General features: G+C 41.3%; 1 protein-coding gene across 2 annotated transcripts in view; it reads left to right on the forward strand.

Annotated features, from left to right (window-relative positions):
- LOC124015287 (ERO1-like protein beta) overlaps positions 1-18,597 on the forward strand; it is a 32,007-nt gene that overhangs the window by 6,773 nt on the left and 6,637 nt on the right. For both annotated transcript variants that reach the window (XM_046330425.1, XM_046330426.1), the window contains exons 3-13: positions 1,226-1,309; positions 4,847-4,888; positions 12,371-12,453; positions 12,627-12,700; positions 13,601-13,721; positions 15,370-15,416; positions 15,947-15,961; positions 16,083-16,109; positions 17,002-17,094; positions 17,510-17,756; positions 18,090-18,159. In XM_046330425.1, the coding sequence (XP_046186381.1) occupies positions 1,226-1,309; positions 4,847-4,888; positions 12,371-12,453; positions 12,627-12,700; positions 13,601-13,721; positions 15,370-15,416; positions 15,947-15,961; positions 16,083-16,109; positions 17,002-17,094; positions 17,510-17,756; positions 18,090-18,159 (903 nt within the window). The remainder of the gene's footprint in view (positions 1-1,225; positions 1,310-4,846; positions 4,889-12,370; positions 12,454-12,626; positions 12,701-13,600; positions 13,722-15,369; positions 15,417-15,946; positions 15,962-16,082; positions 16,110-17,001; positions 17,095-17,509; positions 17,757-18,089; positions 18,160-18,597) is intronic.

Raw genomic sequence — 18,597 nt, forward strand, 5'->3', positions numbered from 1 at the left:
TTCCAGACGAAAAGTCCAAAAAAAGTACAATAAAAATGAGTAGAAACATGCCAAATGATGTTTAAAATCAATCCTCTGGTTGTTTTTGTCATAAACAATCAATACTATTTAAACCGGACAAAAGCTTCGTCAATAGGAAAGGAGAAACAATAAAGGCGCGTTTACGATCAGACGCATGGCTGATGAATAGAAATGACCACTGGCCACTGATTGAAAGTGCTATATCTCCCTCGTTTTTCAGAGTAAAAGCCTGAAACAATGCCTAAAAACTGGTCACATGTTGAGGAAGCCATAGAGCTTGTGAACTGGGCCCTAAGTCTTTATGGGTCCTAAGTCTTTCAATGGAAAAACAACCTTTCAAAATAATAGCACTTTCTAGTTGGATTTTCGTCAGGTTTTCAACTTGCCATATCAGTTCTGGTATACTCACAGACATTATTTTAACAGTTTTGGAAACTTTAGAGTGTTTTCTATCCAAATCTACTAATTATATGCATATCCTACCTTCTGGGCCTGAGTAGCAGGCAGTTTAATTTGGGCACGCTTTTCAACAAAAAAATCAGATCGCTTCCCCCTACCCTAGTGTAGTTAATCTTATCACAAAGGCAGTTTTTTTTAAGTCGCTCAATGTGAGTCCAGCTGTTGCGTTCATACGCCATTCATACGCCATTCATACACACCAAGCCATCTCATTCTAAAGGCAGTGTATTGCCCTTTTCCCACTGTGAACATCCAATCAGGAACTCTGAAAAGGAAGAATAGACTCATAGGAACATCATTAATATTTTCAGAATACTCATCTGGCCCCTAGTGTGATATTCCGATTAAGTTTCTGTCTACAACTGATCAGTAAGCTGCTGCTCTACTAGTCACCATCCCATTGACTGAGCAACATTTTGACCCCACAAAATCAGTGTGCCACCTTTATGATTATCAGGTATTCTCCTCATACTGTCGCCTTCGAATGAGGTTGACGTATCCAATGACGAGCACGACTAGCAAAGAGGTCACCAGCAACAACAAGGCCCCGTGGTGTTTTCGGCGGAGCTCGTCCCTGAAATGCTTCAATGGAAAGAGAATCTGAATCAGATTTTGACATTATTTGAGTGAATTTAGCCTAGTTGTTCTGTCTTGCCTGTCTCCAACACGTCACATCTCTGTGTGACGTAGTCACTTTCATAGCATATACCATGCCATCTCAACTCTTCCCTTTTCTTCTCCACAGGTCAACCTGAATAGGCCCTGTCCCTTCTGGGCCGACGATAGCCACTGCTCCATCAAGGACTGCCAAGTGGAGCCCTGCCCAGAGGTCAGTTCAACCGACCCACAATAATCTACTTTGGTCTCCATATCGACTCCTAGTATTAATTAACCACAGGCACTACCTGTAGGTCTGAAATGGTTAAATAAGTATTGGAAATTTGGTGAAAATTCCACGTGGGCTACAACAAGGTGGTGCTATTATTGCTATATATTTTTTATTTTTAAAACATTTATTTCACCTTTATTTAACCAGGTTGGCCAGTTGAGAACAAGTTCTCATTTACAACTGCGACCTGACCAAGATAAAGCAAAGCAGTGCGACACAATCAACAACACAGTTACACATGGAATAAACAAACATACAGTCAATAACACAATAGAAAAAGTCTATATACAGTGTGTGCAAATGGTGTGAGGAGGTAAGGCAATAAATAAGCCATAGTAGCGAAGTAATTACAATTTAGCAATTTAACACTGGAGTGATGGATGTGCAGATGATGATGTGAAAGTAGAAATACTGGTGTGCAAAAAAGTAAATAAAAACAATATGGGGATGAGGTAGGTAGATTGGATGGGCTATTTACAGATGGGCTGTGTACAGCTGCAGCGATCGGTAAGCTGCTCAGATAGCTGATGCTTAAAGTTAGTGAGGGAGTTTCCAACTTCAGCGATTTAAAAAAAAATATATATATATTTTTTATTTTTTTGCTATTCGTTCCAGTCATTGGCAGCAGAGAACTGGAAGGAAATGAGATGTACCTGCTGGAGCGCTTGCTACGGGTGGGTGTTGTTATGGTGACCAGTGAGCTGAGATAAGGCAGAGCTTTACCTAGCATCTAGCAAGGACTTATGATGACCTGGAGCCAGTGGGTCTGGCAACGAATATGTAGCGAGGGCCAGCCGACTAGAGCATACAGGTTGCAGTAGTGGGTAGTATATGGGGCTTAGGTGACACAACGGATGGCCCTGTGATAGACTACATCTAGTTTGCTGAGTAGAGTGTTGGAGGCTATTTTGTAAATGACATGGCCAATGTCGAGAATCGGTAGGGTAGTCAGTTTTACGAGGGTATATTTGGCAGCGTGAGTGAAGGAAGCTTTGTTGTGAAATAGGAAGCTGATTCTAGATTTAGTTTTGGAGATGTTTAATATCTGGAATGAGAGTTTACAGTCTAGCCAGACACCTAGGTATTTGTAGTTGTCCACATATTCTAAGTCAGAACCATCCAGAGTAGGGATGCTAGTCGGGTGGGTAGGTGCGGGCAGCGATCGGTTGAAAATCATGCATTTAGTTTTACTAGAGTTTAAGAGCAGTTGGAGGCCACGGAAGGAGTGTTGTATGGCATTGAAGCACGTTTGGAGGTTTGTTAACACAGTGTCCAAAGAAGGGCCAGATGTATACAGAATGGTGTCGTCTGCATAGAGGTGGATCAGGGAATCGCCCGCAGCAAGAGCGACATCATTGATATATACAGAGAAAAGAGTTGGCCCGAGAATTGAACTCTGTGGTGCCCCCATAGAGACTGCCAGAGGTCCGGATAATAGGCCTTCTGATTTGACACACTGAACTCTGTCTCAGAAGTAGTCGGTGAACCAGAGAAGGCAGTCATTTGAGAATCCAAGGCTGAGTCTGCCGATAAGAATACGGTCATTGACAGAGTCGAAAGCCTTGGCAGGTTGATGAAGACTGCTGCACAGTACTGTCTTTTATCGATGGCAGTTATATCGTTTAGTACCTTGAGCGTGGCTTTCCTAACTGACTGCGTGTATTGGTTCCTGACTTCCCTGAAAAGTTGCATATCGCGGGGACTATTAGATGCTAGGCGGAGCTTTACCTAGCAAGGACTTATAGATGACCTGGAGCCAGTGGGTCTGGCGACGAATATGCCACAGGGTGTTTTTGTGCTATTCGAGGGCAGTCAGGTCTGGAGTGAACAAAGGGCTATATCTGTTCTTAGTTCTACATTTGTTGAAAGGGGCATTATTTAAGATGATGAGGAAATGACTTTAACCTCAGTGAAAATGCAGAGCGCCAAATTCAAATAAATTACCATAAAAATCTAACTTTCATGAAATCACACATGCAAGATAGCAAATTAAAGCTAGACTTGTTGTGAATCCAGCCAACATGTCAGATGTTGAGTGGGACTAGGGGCTCCGCAGTGAACTAAAACAATGATAACTATCCTAAACAACAGTATACAAGGCATTAGAGAGAGACATAAAAAGATGCATAAAGCAATCACAGGTGTTGATTGGGAGAGCTAGCTAAGTCAACAACGGGTAAGACGACAGCTAATCAGCTAAGACAACAACAACAGGTAAAATGGCGCTGAATGGGCAGAGGGTCAGTTAACTACACACAGGGCCTGGGTTCAAGGCCAACAGATAAACAAAAATGGAGTACCGTGATTAATGAACAGTCCAGCAGGCATCAGCTATGTAGCCAAGTGATCATAGGGTCCAGTGAACAGCAATAGATGAAACAGGGAAGCCGCTAGGTAGTCGTTACTACGCTAGCAAGCGGGAGGGAGACACGGCGTTAAAAAAAAGTTAGCAGGTTGGGGCTAGTAGAAGCGCCTGCTCCGACGTCCGGCAAAGGCCGGTTGAGGGCACAACGGATGCAATTACTTCGGCAGACCAGTCGTGATGGAACGGCGGGGTCTCTGTCAACAAAGGGTCCAGGCCATTTGGCAAAAGAGGTATTGTAGCTGGAGAAATTTTGTTTGCTAGCTGGGAGATGCTCGCGGCTAACTGGTGCTAGCTTTGGGACAAGGGCGTTAGCCACTATAGCCACTCGGTAGCAGCGATGATCCGATGCAAAGGTCCAGAGCTTACGGCAAGAATCCGGTGGTGTAGTTGATTCTAGTCGTGTTAGTGAAGAGTCCGGGAGGCATCAGCTGTGTAGCCGAGTGATCATAGGGTCCACTGAGCAGGCCTGGAGATGGACCTGGCTCAAGGCTAGCTTTGGGGCTGGGCCACTCGGTGGTGGTAGCTAGCTAGCTGCAACGATCAGGAGTAATGGTCCAGGGCTTACGGCAGGAATCCGGTGTTTTAGTGGAGAAAAACAATCCGATATGCTCAGGGTTGATAACGCGCTGTGCAGGCTGGCAAGTATTATCCAGGCTAAAAGCGGCTGCTGGCTGTGCTAAAGGTAAAGGCTGCTTCTGATGGAGGTTCTAGCAATAAGGTCTAAAAATAGCAGATCCGTATGACATTGGGTGAGGCGGGTTGCCGGAAGGTATATTTAATTTTTAAAAGGAAGAAGAGATTTAAAATATATACAAAAAAGACGAAAAATACAATATTTACACAAGAGAATGACAAACAACGTCTGCACTGCTACGCCATCTTGGAATATTGCTAATCCATCTATTTTTTTTATTTTTTTTTAGATCTAGGCCTACAAGAAGAGACCAGGGCTATGGGCAAATTAACCCTAGTGGGTTAATTTACAATTGTTAATATAGTGTTTCCCGAGTCTTTGTATTCTAATCTGTGTTTTCTGTTAATTATAGCTTAGCCTCTGACCTGCGTTCTGCATTGTTGACAGTGATGTCCCCTTTGTGTGTGTTTGTTTACAGAGCAAGATTCCAGTGGGAATAAAGTCTGGAAACTACAATAGGGTAAGGCGTTCTCTCCCCAGATAGACAGACTGCATTCACTCAACAGTCATTCAACTGTAATGAATACAACACACACTCTACAAACACATTAAAATGAAAGGAAAGAGAATGTACCATATGCACTCTCAATTTTCATGCAATATGGCAAAGAAACAGGAGTGTATTTACTATGTTTTAAAAGAATTAGGGCAAAGGAGTAAATTAAACAGATTATATTGTGTAATTGTATGGTTGGAAGAATGTATTATAGTTGGGGGGGTAAATCAGCCACATCTCACAGATTTTCGACCAACAGCGTTTAGCCAGACAGCTCATCTGGCTTGACCTCCCGAGGCCTCTGGTTCCTTTGTTGTGTGGTCTGTTGTGTGAGGATTTTTGCCACATCACCCCCAGTGTTAGGGGTTAGCACTAAGTGTGCTTCTGGAGACGTGTGAGGCAAAAGGCAGATTAAATTCGCAGTTAGCGCTGTGGTGATTCTCTCCCACAGCCGAAGGCACAAAGGGGGCATGTGCTGGCTAGAGACGCTATGTGGTTGGCGACGTGGCCATGCCATAGGACAAAGCACAGCAGGTGCTTGTGTGTGAGGTCATGAAGAAACATTAGCTGACTGCACATCAGAGTTGTTTATTTTGCTTTTTATGCTTCGTGGCGTTAGCTTAACCATTTTTTTTAGCCCCTCTGGTATTTTGTTCTTGACTGACTTTCCATTTAAAAAGATTAATCCTATTGCAGGCAGTGTGTGCAGAGCTCGAGTTGAAGTATACAGAGTAGGGAGCCCTTTATGATGGATTTAGCCTAGCCTAATTGATAACAAAGATGGGTTGTTCCATTTGATTTCAATCACCTTTTGACTGCATCCCTTTTGATTTTAACAAAACTTTGAATACATATTTGTCCATGGTCGAAGTGGTCAGAAAGTAGCTTTTTGGACTTGAATGCCAAAACATTTAGGAGATAATGGTGCTCAAAGATGACCCATGTTGCATACCCCTCCCTACCATGAGACATCCATGTCTTCATCACTGGAAAAGATAAAAGGTTGAGTTTGATATAATTAAACGCTTATAAACAGGGTTGTCAAACTATTGTATTATTTCTTGACAATGATATACACATTTATTTTAACCTATATGTTGTATCTTAGACCCGATTTTACATAATCTGAGGTGTTTGTGTTGTGCCCGCCACAGCATGTTCTTGAATACAGGTTGAGTGTCATGTTTTGGGTGATAAATTATTTAAAATGGGAATACAATTGAAATGTCAACTTTCAAATAAATGGTAGCACAAGGATGGTTGGAGGTCCACACATCAGAGACTTAAATAAGAATATCAGTTTTAAATTATACTGTCAATGTTCTATTGGAAACCTATTGAACTCATAGAAATATAGATAATAGAGTAGACATTCCCATTTAAATGGACTTTTGATGGTGGGTGGATTGGTGGCCATCTTTGTGGTAGTAATTGGAAGTATACATTTCAATTCAATTAACATTTAAATGATGTACCAGCTAAATTTTAATGTCCTAGGGTTGAGCAGTATCCAGATTTTCATACCTTCACACCGTGCTTGTGCCATCCTGGGATATACGGTATTACCGGTAGTGCACATAAGGGGCACTATGAATTTTTTCTTCTTCAAATGTACAAAAAGAGCCCAAAAAACATCACTTACCAGAATGCTAGCAAGTACTACGGAATTCTTATAGTGGATGCTAGGTAAATGCTAATGAACGCATGTAAACATTTACTACTAGGACAGACAACCCAGCTCATAAAGTTATGCAAGTATCTCAAAACACAGTTGGCAGCATGCACAAAACAAAAATTAGGCAGCCGGGATCTTAACCTCTAGTGACATCCCATCCCGTGAACAGGACCGTTGTCATCATCTGACACTAATTAGCATAACGCAACGGACATAAATCTTCCTAGAAAATATTATTTTTCATGAAAATCACAAGTGAAATATATTGGAACACAGCTTAGCCTTTTGTTAATCACCCTGTCATCTCAGATTTTCTAAATATGCTTTACAGCCAAAGCTAGACAAACATTTGTGTAAGTTTATCGATAGCCTAGCATAGCATTATGCTTTGCTAGCAGCAGGCAACCTTGTCACGAAAATCAGAAAAGCAATCAAATTAAATGGTTTACCTTTGATGAACTTCGGATGTTTTCACTCACGAGACTCCCAGGTAGATAGCCAAAGTTCATTTTTTCCCCAAAGATTATTTTTGTAGGCGAAATAGCTTTGTTTGTTCTTCACGTTTGGCTGAGAAATCGACCGGAAATTGCAGTCACGCCAACGCTGAAATATTCCAAATTAGCTCCATTATATCGACAGAAACATGGCAAACGTTGTTTAGAATCAATCCTCAAGGTGTTTTTCAAATATCTAGTCGATAATATATCCACAGTAGAAGCGATTGGAATAATGGCTACCTCTGTCTGTACTTTACGCGAGATTTTCTCCAGGAGCATCATGTGACCACTTGCGCAATGTAGCCCCCTACGGGTATTCTTCAACATAAATGCGTAAAACTACGTCACAATGCTGTAGACACCTTGGGGAATACGTAGAAAGCGTAAGCTGGTTCATAGCACATTAACAGCTCAATGGGGACTCTAGGATAGGATAAGTAATCCCTCTCACCCCCCCCTTTAAGATTTAGATGCACTATTGTAAAGTGACTGTTCCACTGGATGTCATAAGGTGAATGCACCAATTTGTAAGTCGCTCTGGATAAGAGCGTCTGCTAAATGACTTAAATGTAAATGTAAATGACTCATTGGCACGCAGTGCTTTCAAAATATGGGGCACTTCCGGATTGGATTTTTCTCAGGCTTTCGCCTGCAACATCAGTTCTGTTATACTCACAGACAATATCTTTACAGTTTTGGAAATGTTAGAGTGTTTTCTATCCAAAGCTGTCAATTATATGCATATTCTAGCATCTTGTCCTGACAAAATATCCCGTTTAAACCGGATATATAGCTGGCAAACATTAGTAGTAAATTTACAAGTGTAACTTGATCACCTCACTTAAGTTGCGCTGCAGCAGTGACTCACCCATTTTGTTGGTTGTGCTTCTTTGTAAACAAACACATGTGACTGGCTCAAACCGCTGTTTTGGGAAACTAGTACCGGTAAGCTTCATAATGATGAAAAATGATCTAACGAAGCGAAATTATGAACGCGATCTTCTTTATCTATTACCTAGTGGACAAGTTAACTGCAGGTATTTATTTAAAAAGTAATACCATTTAAAGGCCAAAACCCGTCACTTACCAGTGTGCTAACAAGTACTAAGGGATCCTCATGAAGAATGCTAACAAAATAATAACAAGCGCATTGCAAATATTTTGTACATTTTCTGACCTAAACTATACAAGTAACTCAAACGCTACTCACAGTTTGTTGCATACAGGGTTGCCACTTTAGTTTTAGAAGTGGGGGTATACAACCTAAAGCTCATTTCTGTGTACACAATTCAATATGCCGTCTCTATTTAGATAAAAAAGTAAGCAAAAATGCCCACAGTCATCAAGCTAGGTAAGAGATGATTATTAAATATGTTTAAGTGATTAGTAAGACGGAACTAGATCAGATGTAATTCAATAATAAATATTGTGTTGCACCTAACATATGGACAACTTGAAAAAATACTTTTGATTTCTTTATTAAGACATCCTATCAGACCGACCAGCCAGCCCTAGCCGCCTGCATGGTCACCTCCCTGACCAAGGCCCTTCTCCCCTGATTGCTCAGTTTGACCAGGTGGCCAGCTCTAGGAAGAGTCTTGGTAGTTCCAAACTTTTAAGAATGATGGAGGCCACTGTGTTCATGGGGACCTTCAATGCTGCAGACATTTTTTGGTACCCTTACCCAGATCTGTGCTCTGACACAATCCTGTCTCGGAGCTCTACAGACAATTCCTTCGACCTCATGGCTTGGTTTCTGACATGCAGTGTCAACTGTGGGACTTAAATAGACAGGTGTGCCTTTCCAAATCATGTCCAATCAATTGAATTTACTATAGGTGGAATCCAATCAAATTGTAGAAACATCTCAAGGATGATTCATGGAAACAGGATGCACCTGAGCTCAATTTCGAGTCTCATAGCAAGGGTCTGAATACTTATGTAAATACGGTATTTATGTTATTTTTAATAAATTAGCAAAAATGTCCCAAACTTTTTTCACTTTGTCGTTCCTGTGGATTGTGTGTAGATTGATGAGGACAAAAATATTTAATCCCTTTCAGAATAAGGCTGTAACTTAACACAATGTGGAAAAAGTCAAGCCGTTAGAATACTTTCCAAATGCACTGTAACTTGCCATTGTGGTAGGATAACTAACCTCCCAATTAATGGCAATGCATTTCTTTGCCGCTACAAATGCTAGGGAGTCCCATAGTGCGGTGCAGCGTCATCCGGGTTTGGCCGGTGTAGGCCATCATGTCATCTTAAGTAATAATTTGTTCTTAACTGACTTGTTAAATAAAGTTAAATAAAAGGTTAAGTAAAATACCATAACATATGCAAATATGTCTCCTTTTGTGTTGTACACCTCCAGCAGAGGAATGACATTTCCGAGTGCATGTAATTCAGTTTCACTGGCATATAGTACGTTCTGTGAATGGCCTTAAACTGCAGTAATTGATGTCTGAGATGATATGAACATGACTGGGCATTCAAATATATCTGTATCCATTCATCATCATCAATAGCTTCTACCAGGTCTTCCTCACATTTTTGTTTTAGATGTTTTGTGTCATTGGGAAAAAGCCTTGATACAGTTTGAAATCAACTTTGGACGTTTGTCAGACTGCCTTAAAATAGCATCTGGCTGGTCCAGTGTTTGCTGCACAGAGAGAATAAAGTGTTGCAATTGCAAAAATGCACCTCACCTCCATCTCAGATGGGTCTTCCCTGGCTGCCTGACCCTGCTGATACCCCTGTCACCATCTGATCCTCCTAAAATGAGGTATTACAGAATTACCTTGGTGTCCATTCATGCATTATATTATCCAAGAATATAATCAATGGTTGAATAATTGAAATGACCATTATTCCCAGATCCCAGACTGTAACCTTAAACTTAAGCTGCTGTCCTGTAGGTACTGTAGGTCTACCCATCAATTCAATATTTAACTTTGTATCATTCACTGATATTGTTAATATACTGTCAAATTCACCTGAGCTCCGTAGACATGTCTGACCCCTAGGGCTGTGGCAGGCATGACATTTCGTCGGCCGGTGATTGTCAAGCAAATATCCGTAGGTCTCACGGTAATTGACTGTTAATTAACAAATACACATTTAGCATCTCCTGGCTTCTAATAAATCCATGTAATATAGCCTACACCTTCACAATAAATCAATTTATTTATTTTGGACAGGTCTGAAGATGCATGATATGAAGAGAATAGCTTACTCTTGAGTTGTCCTTATGTCAGGCCCTGATATGGCTATGCCAAATGGCTGTGGGCTACACTAGTTAATTTAGCATTATTTTACAGTATGAAGAATACAATTGAACAAAGCTAAATAAAATATAAATATTGTCTTCAAATGATTTGAGAGAGTGCGCACATGCAGCTATTTATATGTTGAGCGGTTAACAAATAAATAGGTACTCCTATATACTTAATTTAGAGTTATTAATGTAAATTTAGTTGTACTACAAACGTTGGGCTACATGTTTCAATTTTTAATACATTGGATTCTAATGATTGGATTCTAATGATGATTGGGAAAAAATTAGCTTGACATGAACTCTGCCTTGTTTTTTTTTGTGTAGGCTGTACACACTCCAATTAGTCTCTCATTCCCAATTTGACACCCACTTGATAATGTCTCGAATTTCACGGCTGGGCCGTAATGCACCCTAACTTAATCCATGCCTTTTTTATTTATTTATTTATTTTGCCTTTATTTAACCAGGCAAGTCAGTTAAGAACAAATTCTTATTTTCAATGACGGCCTCGGAACAGTGGGTTAACTGCCGGTTCAGGGGCAGAACGACAGATTTGTACCTTGTCAGCTCGGGGGTTTGAACTTGCAACCTTCCGGTTACTAGTCCAACGCTCTAACCACTAGGCTACCCTTGCGACCCGGAGTGCTGCTTTGTGCCCTTGTCACTGAGTGTGGAAGCCCTCTCACTCACATGGCTCTCCGTCACGCCATCAGGTCTTTCTCACAGGCTACAAACGAAGATGGACTTATCGGAGACGCATATGCTTGTCCTTATCCAATTCCGAGGTGCATAATGGGAAAAAGAATCCACATTTACTTTGTCAGCCAACAAGATGAGTAGGCCTAACGAACAGCAAAAGCACTATCCTATGTCAATCTACTGTCCCCCATGGTACAAAAGTTGACCTATTCCAGAAATAAATATTCCATACATAGTCTGGGACAGTTGTGGGATGCGACCGATCACAGATTAATACAACCACTAGCATCAAAACACCTTTTTTATACAATGTGGCTGACGCAACAACAGATTTAGCTTAAAATGTTGATAAACTATTATGCTGTTTCTTCACATTATATTGCGCACATGGTAGTAGGCTATAAGCATGAATGTTCCATTAGCGCAAAACACCGTCATCGAAAGTGACCGCAAATGCGATTATGCATGTAACGCAATTAAGCTTGTATTATAAAGGTGCATTTTTATGGTGAAAATGATCTTCCCCAAACTTGAAACTCATGCGCTGCTTTTTTTCACAGTCGTCGTAAGTACATTTCCTTAGACTTTCACAGCAAAGTCGGTGCTAGTAGGAAAAGACAAGTGGGGGGGTAAGACTGAGATGTCTTATTTCTGATACTGTTTGAAGAGGTATGGTTTCAGATGGAAGATGGGCAGGGATTCTGCTCTCCTAGCATCCAGGGGAAGCTGGTTCCACCATTGGGGTGCCATTGTCGACCGTGATTGAGTAGTCTTGGAGCGGTCAGGCTTTCCCCGGGAGGATGCGCAGCTCTGTCTTGTCGAGCTTGAGGGGGTGGGCTAACATCCAAACTGACATCCAAAATATGCCAGGCAGGCAGAGATGTGTGTCGCCACCTGGGTGTCAGAAGGGAGGAATGAGAAAAGTAGTTGTGTGTTACCTGCATAACAATGATAGGGGAGACCATAAGAGGATATGATAGAACCGAGTTACTTGGTGTATAGAGAGAAAAGAGGAGGGGGCCTAGAACTGAGCCCTTGGGGACACCAGTAGTGAGAGCATGCGAAATGGTTAAACTTTGAGCACCTTAATCTGTTTTGGAATTCAGGTCCAAAAAGTAAACCATGGGCAAATATGTATGGAAAGTTTTGTTCAAATCACAGGGGGTGCCATCAAAAAGTGATTGAAATCAAATTGAACTACCCATATGAAGCATTTTTCTTAGGCTACCCATTTTTACTTCAAAGTTAGCTTATTTTATCTAGCTAATGCTCTTTTCTCTTTTTATCCTTGTGGCCAGTATTCCCAGGTGGCCAACGCCAACACAGACATAGTAGATTGTGAACAAGCCCAAGACCTGGGGGCAATTAACAGCACCCTGAGGTAAGAGCACACGCATGCTACGTCCCTAAAAGGCCTCATACATACATGGGCATAAGCTTTGATAAGAAACCACTAAACCAACACTCCAAAATATAGTGGTTATTTCAGATGAATGAAAGCTTTGTCCGATGCTTTTGGTTGCTGTATTACTTTTGCCCCCCTCTCTCCTATAGTAACTATAGTAAAGAGGCCTTTGAGGACTGGGCCCGGCACGATGACGCACAGGACCACTTCTGTGAGCTGGATGGTAAAGGCCCACTGTTCTTCCACTTCAATGCTCTTTTTAGACGGTGCCTATCTTTTCCATTCATATGAGATTGAGGCTGGTGTATTTCTTCTAGCATTGGCGCTAGAGTGGGGAGTTGCAGAAACAGTATGTTTTTACCTGCTACACTGGAAGAAGAACTTTAGTCCAGTGTGCAAGAACCACTTTTATAAATTGTTCTCGCGATGAATCTATGTGATGAATCTTGAAACTTTAACCAGAGCTTAATTATACGCTCAAGTATTTAATTATACGCTTAATTATACGCTTTAGAGAGGTGGAGACTTTGCTAGTGTCGTTAGAATATCTTCTGACACGTCTCCCCCCAGAACATCATCGAGCATCTGACTCAATTGTCTGTGGAATTGCAAAATATTTTATTTCTGAGTGTCTGAGATTATACGTTCACCAATGTGAGACCCTCGTGAAGCCACGCTTCTTACATAATAGGAGCTTCTCATGGTCTGCAAATAATGTGCATGTAGTGTAGCAGGGCAGTAATGCATTTTGGTCTTTGACAGTCACTTTCGAGGTGTGAAAACATCTGACAAACTTTTATATTAAAATAAAATTAAAATAATTCACCTTTCTTTAACCAGGTAGGCCAGTTGAGAACAAGTTCTCATTTACAACTGCGACCTGGCCAAGATAAAGCAAAGCAGTGCGACAAAAGCACAGTTACACGTGGGACAAACAAACGTACAGTCAATAACACAATAGAAAATCTGTATACAGTGTGTGCAAATGTGTGAAATGTCCCTTTAACAAATACCCCTTTAACATTGACAAGATACATTTGATAAGGTGTATCGCAATAGTGAAAGGGATTCATCTATCCATTCATCCCAATGTTCTCTCATTCTTTCTCACACCTTTTGTCAGATGAGACGTCACCAGATGCAGACTATGTGGACCTGCTCCTAAACCCGGAGCGCTACACTGGCTACAAGGGCCCCTCAGCGTGGAGAGTGTGGAACAGCATCTATGAGGAGAACTGCTTCAAGTGAGACACACACAAAATCAACTTTTGTACATTTTTTTGTACATTTTACCTTTATTTTACTAGGAAAGTCAGAATTCCTATTTTTTAATGATGGCCTAGGAACAGTGGGTTAACTGCCTTGTTCGGGGACAGAACATAGCCTCGGGGCGGCAGGTAGCCTAGTGTTTAGAGCATTGGACTAGTAACCAAAAGGTTGCAAGTTCAAATCCCCGAGCTGACAAGGTACAAATCTGCTGTTCTGCTCCTGAACAGTCAGTTAACCCACTGTTCCTAGGCCATCATTGAAAATAAGAATTTGTTCTTAACTGACTTGCCTAGTTAAATAAAGGTAAAAAATAAATAAAAATAAAATACTTTTTTTTTGTAAACGTGCCCCTGAATTACACACAGATGAACTAAATCTCTCCCATGCCTACTCGTGCACAGCCCACTCACACACACCACATAAGCGACATGTTCCCTAATCTGTAGCTAGCTGAAATATTTCAGCTTCTTCCCTCTCTACGATGGTCTGATGTACAGTCAGGTCCATAATTATTGGCATGTCTTCATCAAAGATCCACCGCCATATTTTACTGCAGGTACAAGGTACTTTTCTGCACATGCTTCTGTTTTCCAAAACCACCACTAGTGTGTGGCCAAAGAGCTCTATTTTTATGTAATTTGACCATAGCACCGGTTCCAATCCAAGTCACAATGCCTTTTATCGAACTCTTAGGCGGAGCTATGGTCAGATGACATGAAAATAGAGCTCTTTGGCCACGCACCCCAGTGCTGGGTGTTTGGCATCAAAAAAGGGACGCGTATGTAATAAAGTACCTCATACCTATGGTAAAATTTGGTGGTGTATTGTTGATGTTATGGGGCTGTTTTGCTTCCACTGGTCCTGATACCCTTTTTAAGGTCAACGGCATCATGAACTTTACCAACTTTACTCTGACATTTGTGCCAAAAAAACCTGGTTGGGTTTATAGTCTTATAATCCATTTGAGGGATTTTCCAGCAAGATTATAAACCCAAGCACTAATCAAAATCTACAAGGAAATGGTTACTTGACCACAGAATCAACATTTTGTAATGGCCACATTTTGTAATGGCCATCTGCCTCCAGACTTGAACCCCAATGAAATCCTGTGCTTTGAGTTGAAGATGGCAGTCCATAAGAGCAGGAGAATGATCTTTAAAGATTCTGTATGGAGGAATGGTCTAAGATTCCTCCCAACGCTTTCTCCAATCTCAAAGCATTTTTAGAGAAACGTTCAGTGCCGTTATCCTTGCAAGGAGAGGGTGCTATACTATTAAAAACAGGCATGCCAATCATCAACTGTGTTAGTATAAAATAATATAATTTTACTTTTTTTTAACAAAGAATATAGCTCAGTATATATGTAATTTTATAGTGTTGTTTTTGCTCATTTTTGCTTGTAAGAACAAATTCGTATTCACAATGACTGCCTACACCGGCAAAACCCTAACCAGGACGATGCTGGGCCAATTGTGCGCCGCCCTATGGGACTCCCGATCACGACCGGTTGTGATACAGCCCGGGATCGAACCAAGTGTGCCAATAATTATGGACCTGACTGTATGTCATTTTGATAAATCCATAGAGTATAGTGTCTGATTGTCCATTGTTTGTGGTTTGCAGGCCCAGATCAGTGTACCGGCCCCTTAACCCACTGGTTCCGCCCAGAGGTAAGGGATGCTCTTCTAGCGTACGGCCTTCACCATTATGGATTGTCTTGTCTCCATTTTCCTTCTCAGGGTGTTTTACAATCTGAAGCCAACAGCTAGTTTTGTTTTACGTTTGCCATGCTTTCATTTCACTATTAGGTTATAATAATAGTTGTTATATTTGTAATAACCAATTATTTATTGCTAGTTTTCCAGAATAATTTCCAGAGATGTGTGTGTGTGCATATTCAGCTTCTGTGTAATAGATCATGTCCTCTCTATCAGCTTACCTGCTGGTACTAGATCATTGATGGTAATAATGATAGCATGGCTTTTGTTCATGTTTTCCTTGTAGTGTTACTTGAGTTATTTCTAAGTAAATACTGTACAGTGTTCCCTTCCAGAAGTCAGTGTGGGTTTGTGTGTGTGTGTGTGTGTGTGTGTGTGCGTGCATGCGCGTCCTCATGCATGTGTAATATTAATAGCCTACAGTGCCTGTGTAACATGCCTTTGTCCTCCTCTCCCTTTTGTGTTTTTTTTCATTCCCATAGGAGGAGATGATGATGGTAAGTTGGAATCTATGCATGTTAATCTATGTATATTGATACATAGATTTATTACTATTTATAATATGCTTTCATGAATGCAAACTGACACAAGGCCTGTTGTCGTCTTGTATCCGTGCAGGCGAAGGCTTTTACAACTGGCTGGAAGGTAACTTTTTTTTTTTTTTTCATCAAATGATTTGTTTAAAATCTCTTCAAATTAGCATTATTTTCACTTTAAACACACAATATATTTTGGAATGAAGCATTGGCACATCTTTGTTCAGCACTGTTACACTTTATAGTCATTTCCCTTTATGGGACGCCACAGGACAAGTAGAAACTTCTAAATGAATTCCACTAGAATGGGATTATTTTAGTTATTTGTTATTTAGTCCATTTCAGAATCACTTGAATGTTACATGTCATCGTCGAATGCCCCTTAACCACACCACTCAGAACAGCCACTCGCATCCAAACCAATTCAGCCGAGACTCTCTCCAACCTTTTTTTCTTGTATAATGGGTTTTCAACATCTCTCAGGTTGCGTCCTGTGCGTCCCAAATGGCAACCTATTCTCTATGTAGTGCTGCACTACATTTGGGGGACTCTGGTCAACAGTAGTGCACTATATAGGGAAAAGGATGCCCAAAAAAAGCACCCTCTTTGTATGCCTTCATTAAGGTGTTTTTGTTCAGGCACACAATAGTGGTGGAAACTTCTTTGGGTGGGCTACAAAGAAACCATACACAGTTCCATTCCTTGGCTCTAGTATAGAGAAGACTATGAAATAACCCTTTGTTGTGAATGTCCCGTGATGTGCAGACACACTTACTGGACCAAGAGAGGGGACTCTAGTCACTCAAATGCGTTGAGTCGTCGACACACACACACACAGTGATGGCAGACTATTTCTGAACTAGGAATGTGCGTGTGTGCGTATCTCAAGCTTTCTTGTTTTCTCCTCTCTTTCTCTCACCCTCTCCCTCCCCCCTCTCTCTTCCCATCACTCCTCTACATACTCTTTCTCGCTCTCCTTTTCAACCCTTCCTCCCCTCTAGGTCTGTGTTTGGAGAAGAGGGTGTTCTACCGGCTCATATCTGGTCTCCACAGCAGCATAAACATCCACCTGTGTGCAGAGTACCTATTGGCCGGTAGGAAAAACAAACCACTTCCTCTCTATAGATGTCAAAACAGTCACCAGCGTTATATGGTCATAGAATTATAATTCTTAGAATAGAAGAAGCCCCTCGAGTCATGACAATTTGCATGACGAACCATGGCAATTTGGGTGGTGGGTGTAGTAATGTGTGTGGAGTATTGGTGTTTGTGTAAAACCAATTTAGCATTTTCTATATATTTACTCTACTTTTGTAAGTGTTCTTGTATTGGAATACTTTCATATGGGTCTGTTTTATCATTCTATAATTGATTCAATGTGTGTTTACTTCTTCGTTACATCAGTTCATAAAGGTTTCTAAATCAGTGGTCCCAGTTTTTCACCCCAACGTCATCAGTCGTGTCAACGTCTATGTAACCCTCACTATTCACTCTCTCTGTTCTCGTCAGAGGACTGGGGCAAGTCCCTGTGGGGCCCCAATGTGCAGGAGTTCCGCCAGCGCTTCGACCCGGCTGAGACCAAGGGCGAGGGCACACGCCGCCTTAAGAACCTCTACTTTCTCTACCTGATCGAGCTGCGTGCCCTCTCCAAGGTGGCGCCCTACTTCGATCGAGCCTTCGTCAACCTGTACACGGGCGACCGTCAAGAGGACCAAGCCTCCAAAGAGTTATTGCTGCAGTTCTTCAACGAGACCAAGTTAGTACATTTTTTTTAACATATATTTTTTTTAAGTGATTTTTTTTCTATTTATAGAAGAGATAGTGAGAGAGGAGGGTGACTGTGAAGAATGATAGAGAGAGGTTGTGTCAAAAGGCAGTAGGCTAGATTCAAACCTATGCCAACACTGTAGAGCATTACAGCTAGAACAACCAGGCCACAATACCAATTGAGGTCTTAAGGATCATTCGCGCTACTGAACTCTAAGGCTTCAATGAGACCATGAGTTTCAGTTCAGGTGGTCGGTTTTGATTGTGAATTAGAGGGGATATTGTCTTGGCTTCGAAATAACTGCCTGTTCTCGTCTCCCAGAGCTTTCCCAATGCACTTTGACGAGAAGTCCATGTTTGCTGGGCAGAAGATTGAAGCAAAAACGTTGAAGGTGAGTCCACACATCTCACTTTCATTTCACTGTTAGTACTAACATGCTGATATGTGCCATAAGCCCAGTCCTAGAATAGGTTTGACCCCTATCTCAATGGTTTGGTCCCTAGCATAGCTTTGTACAGTGGGTCTTGTACAGTGGGTCTATTTGGACTGTGGAGAGCAGATGTGTCTATGCAGATTTTTGTGCTAGCTCACTGCACGAGTGGCTAATCAAATGGGCCAGTATTCGGTCAACAGACAGTGGTTTTATACACTGTGTAATGATTTTGATGCGTCCATGGAACTTGACTTGACACTTCCAAGATATGGGCAAGTAGGCCTACATATTGTACATTTACAATCAAATACATTTGTATTTGTCACATGCGCTGAATACAACCTTAGTGACATGCTTACTTACTTAACCAACAATGCAGTTTTAAGAAAAAGACCT

Source organism: Oncorhynchus gorbuscha, linkage group LG26 (assembly GCF_021184085.1).
Source record: "Oncorhynchus gorbuscha isolate QuinsamMale2020 ecotype Even-year linkage group LG26, OgorEven_v1.0, whole genome shotgun sequence".
NCBI classification, from domain to species: Eukaryota; Metazoa; Chordata; class Actinopteri; order Salmoniformes; family Salmonidae; genus Oncorhynchus; species Oncorhynchus gorbuscha.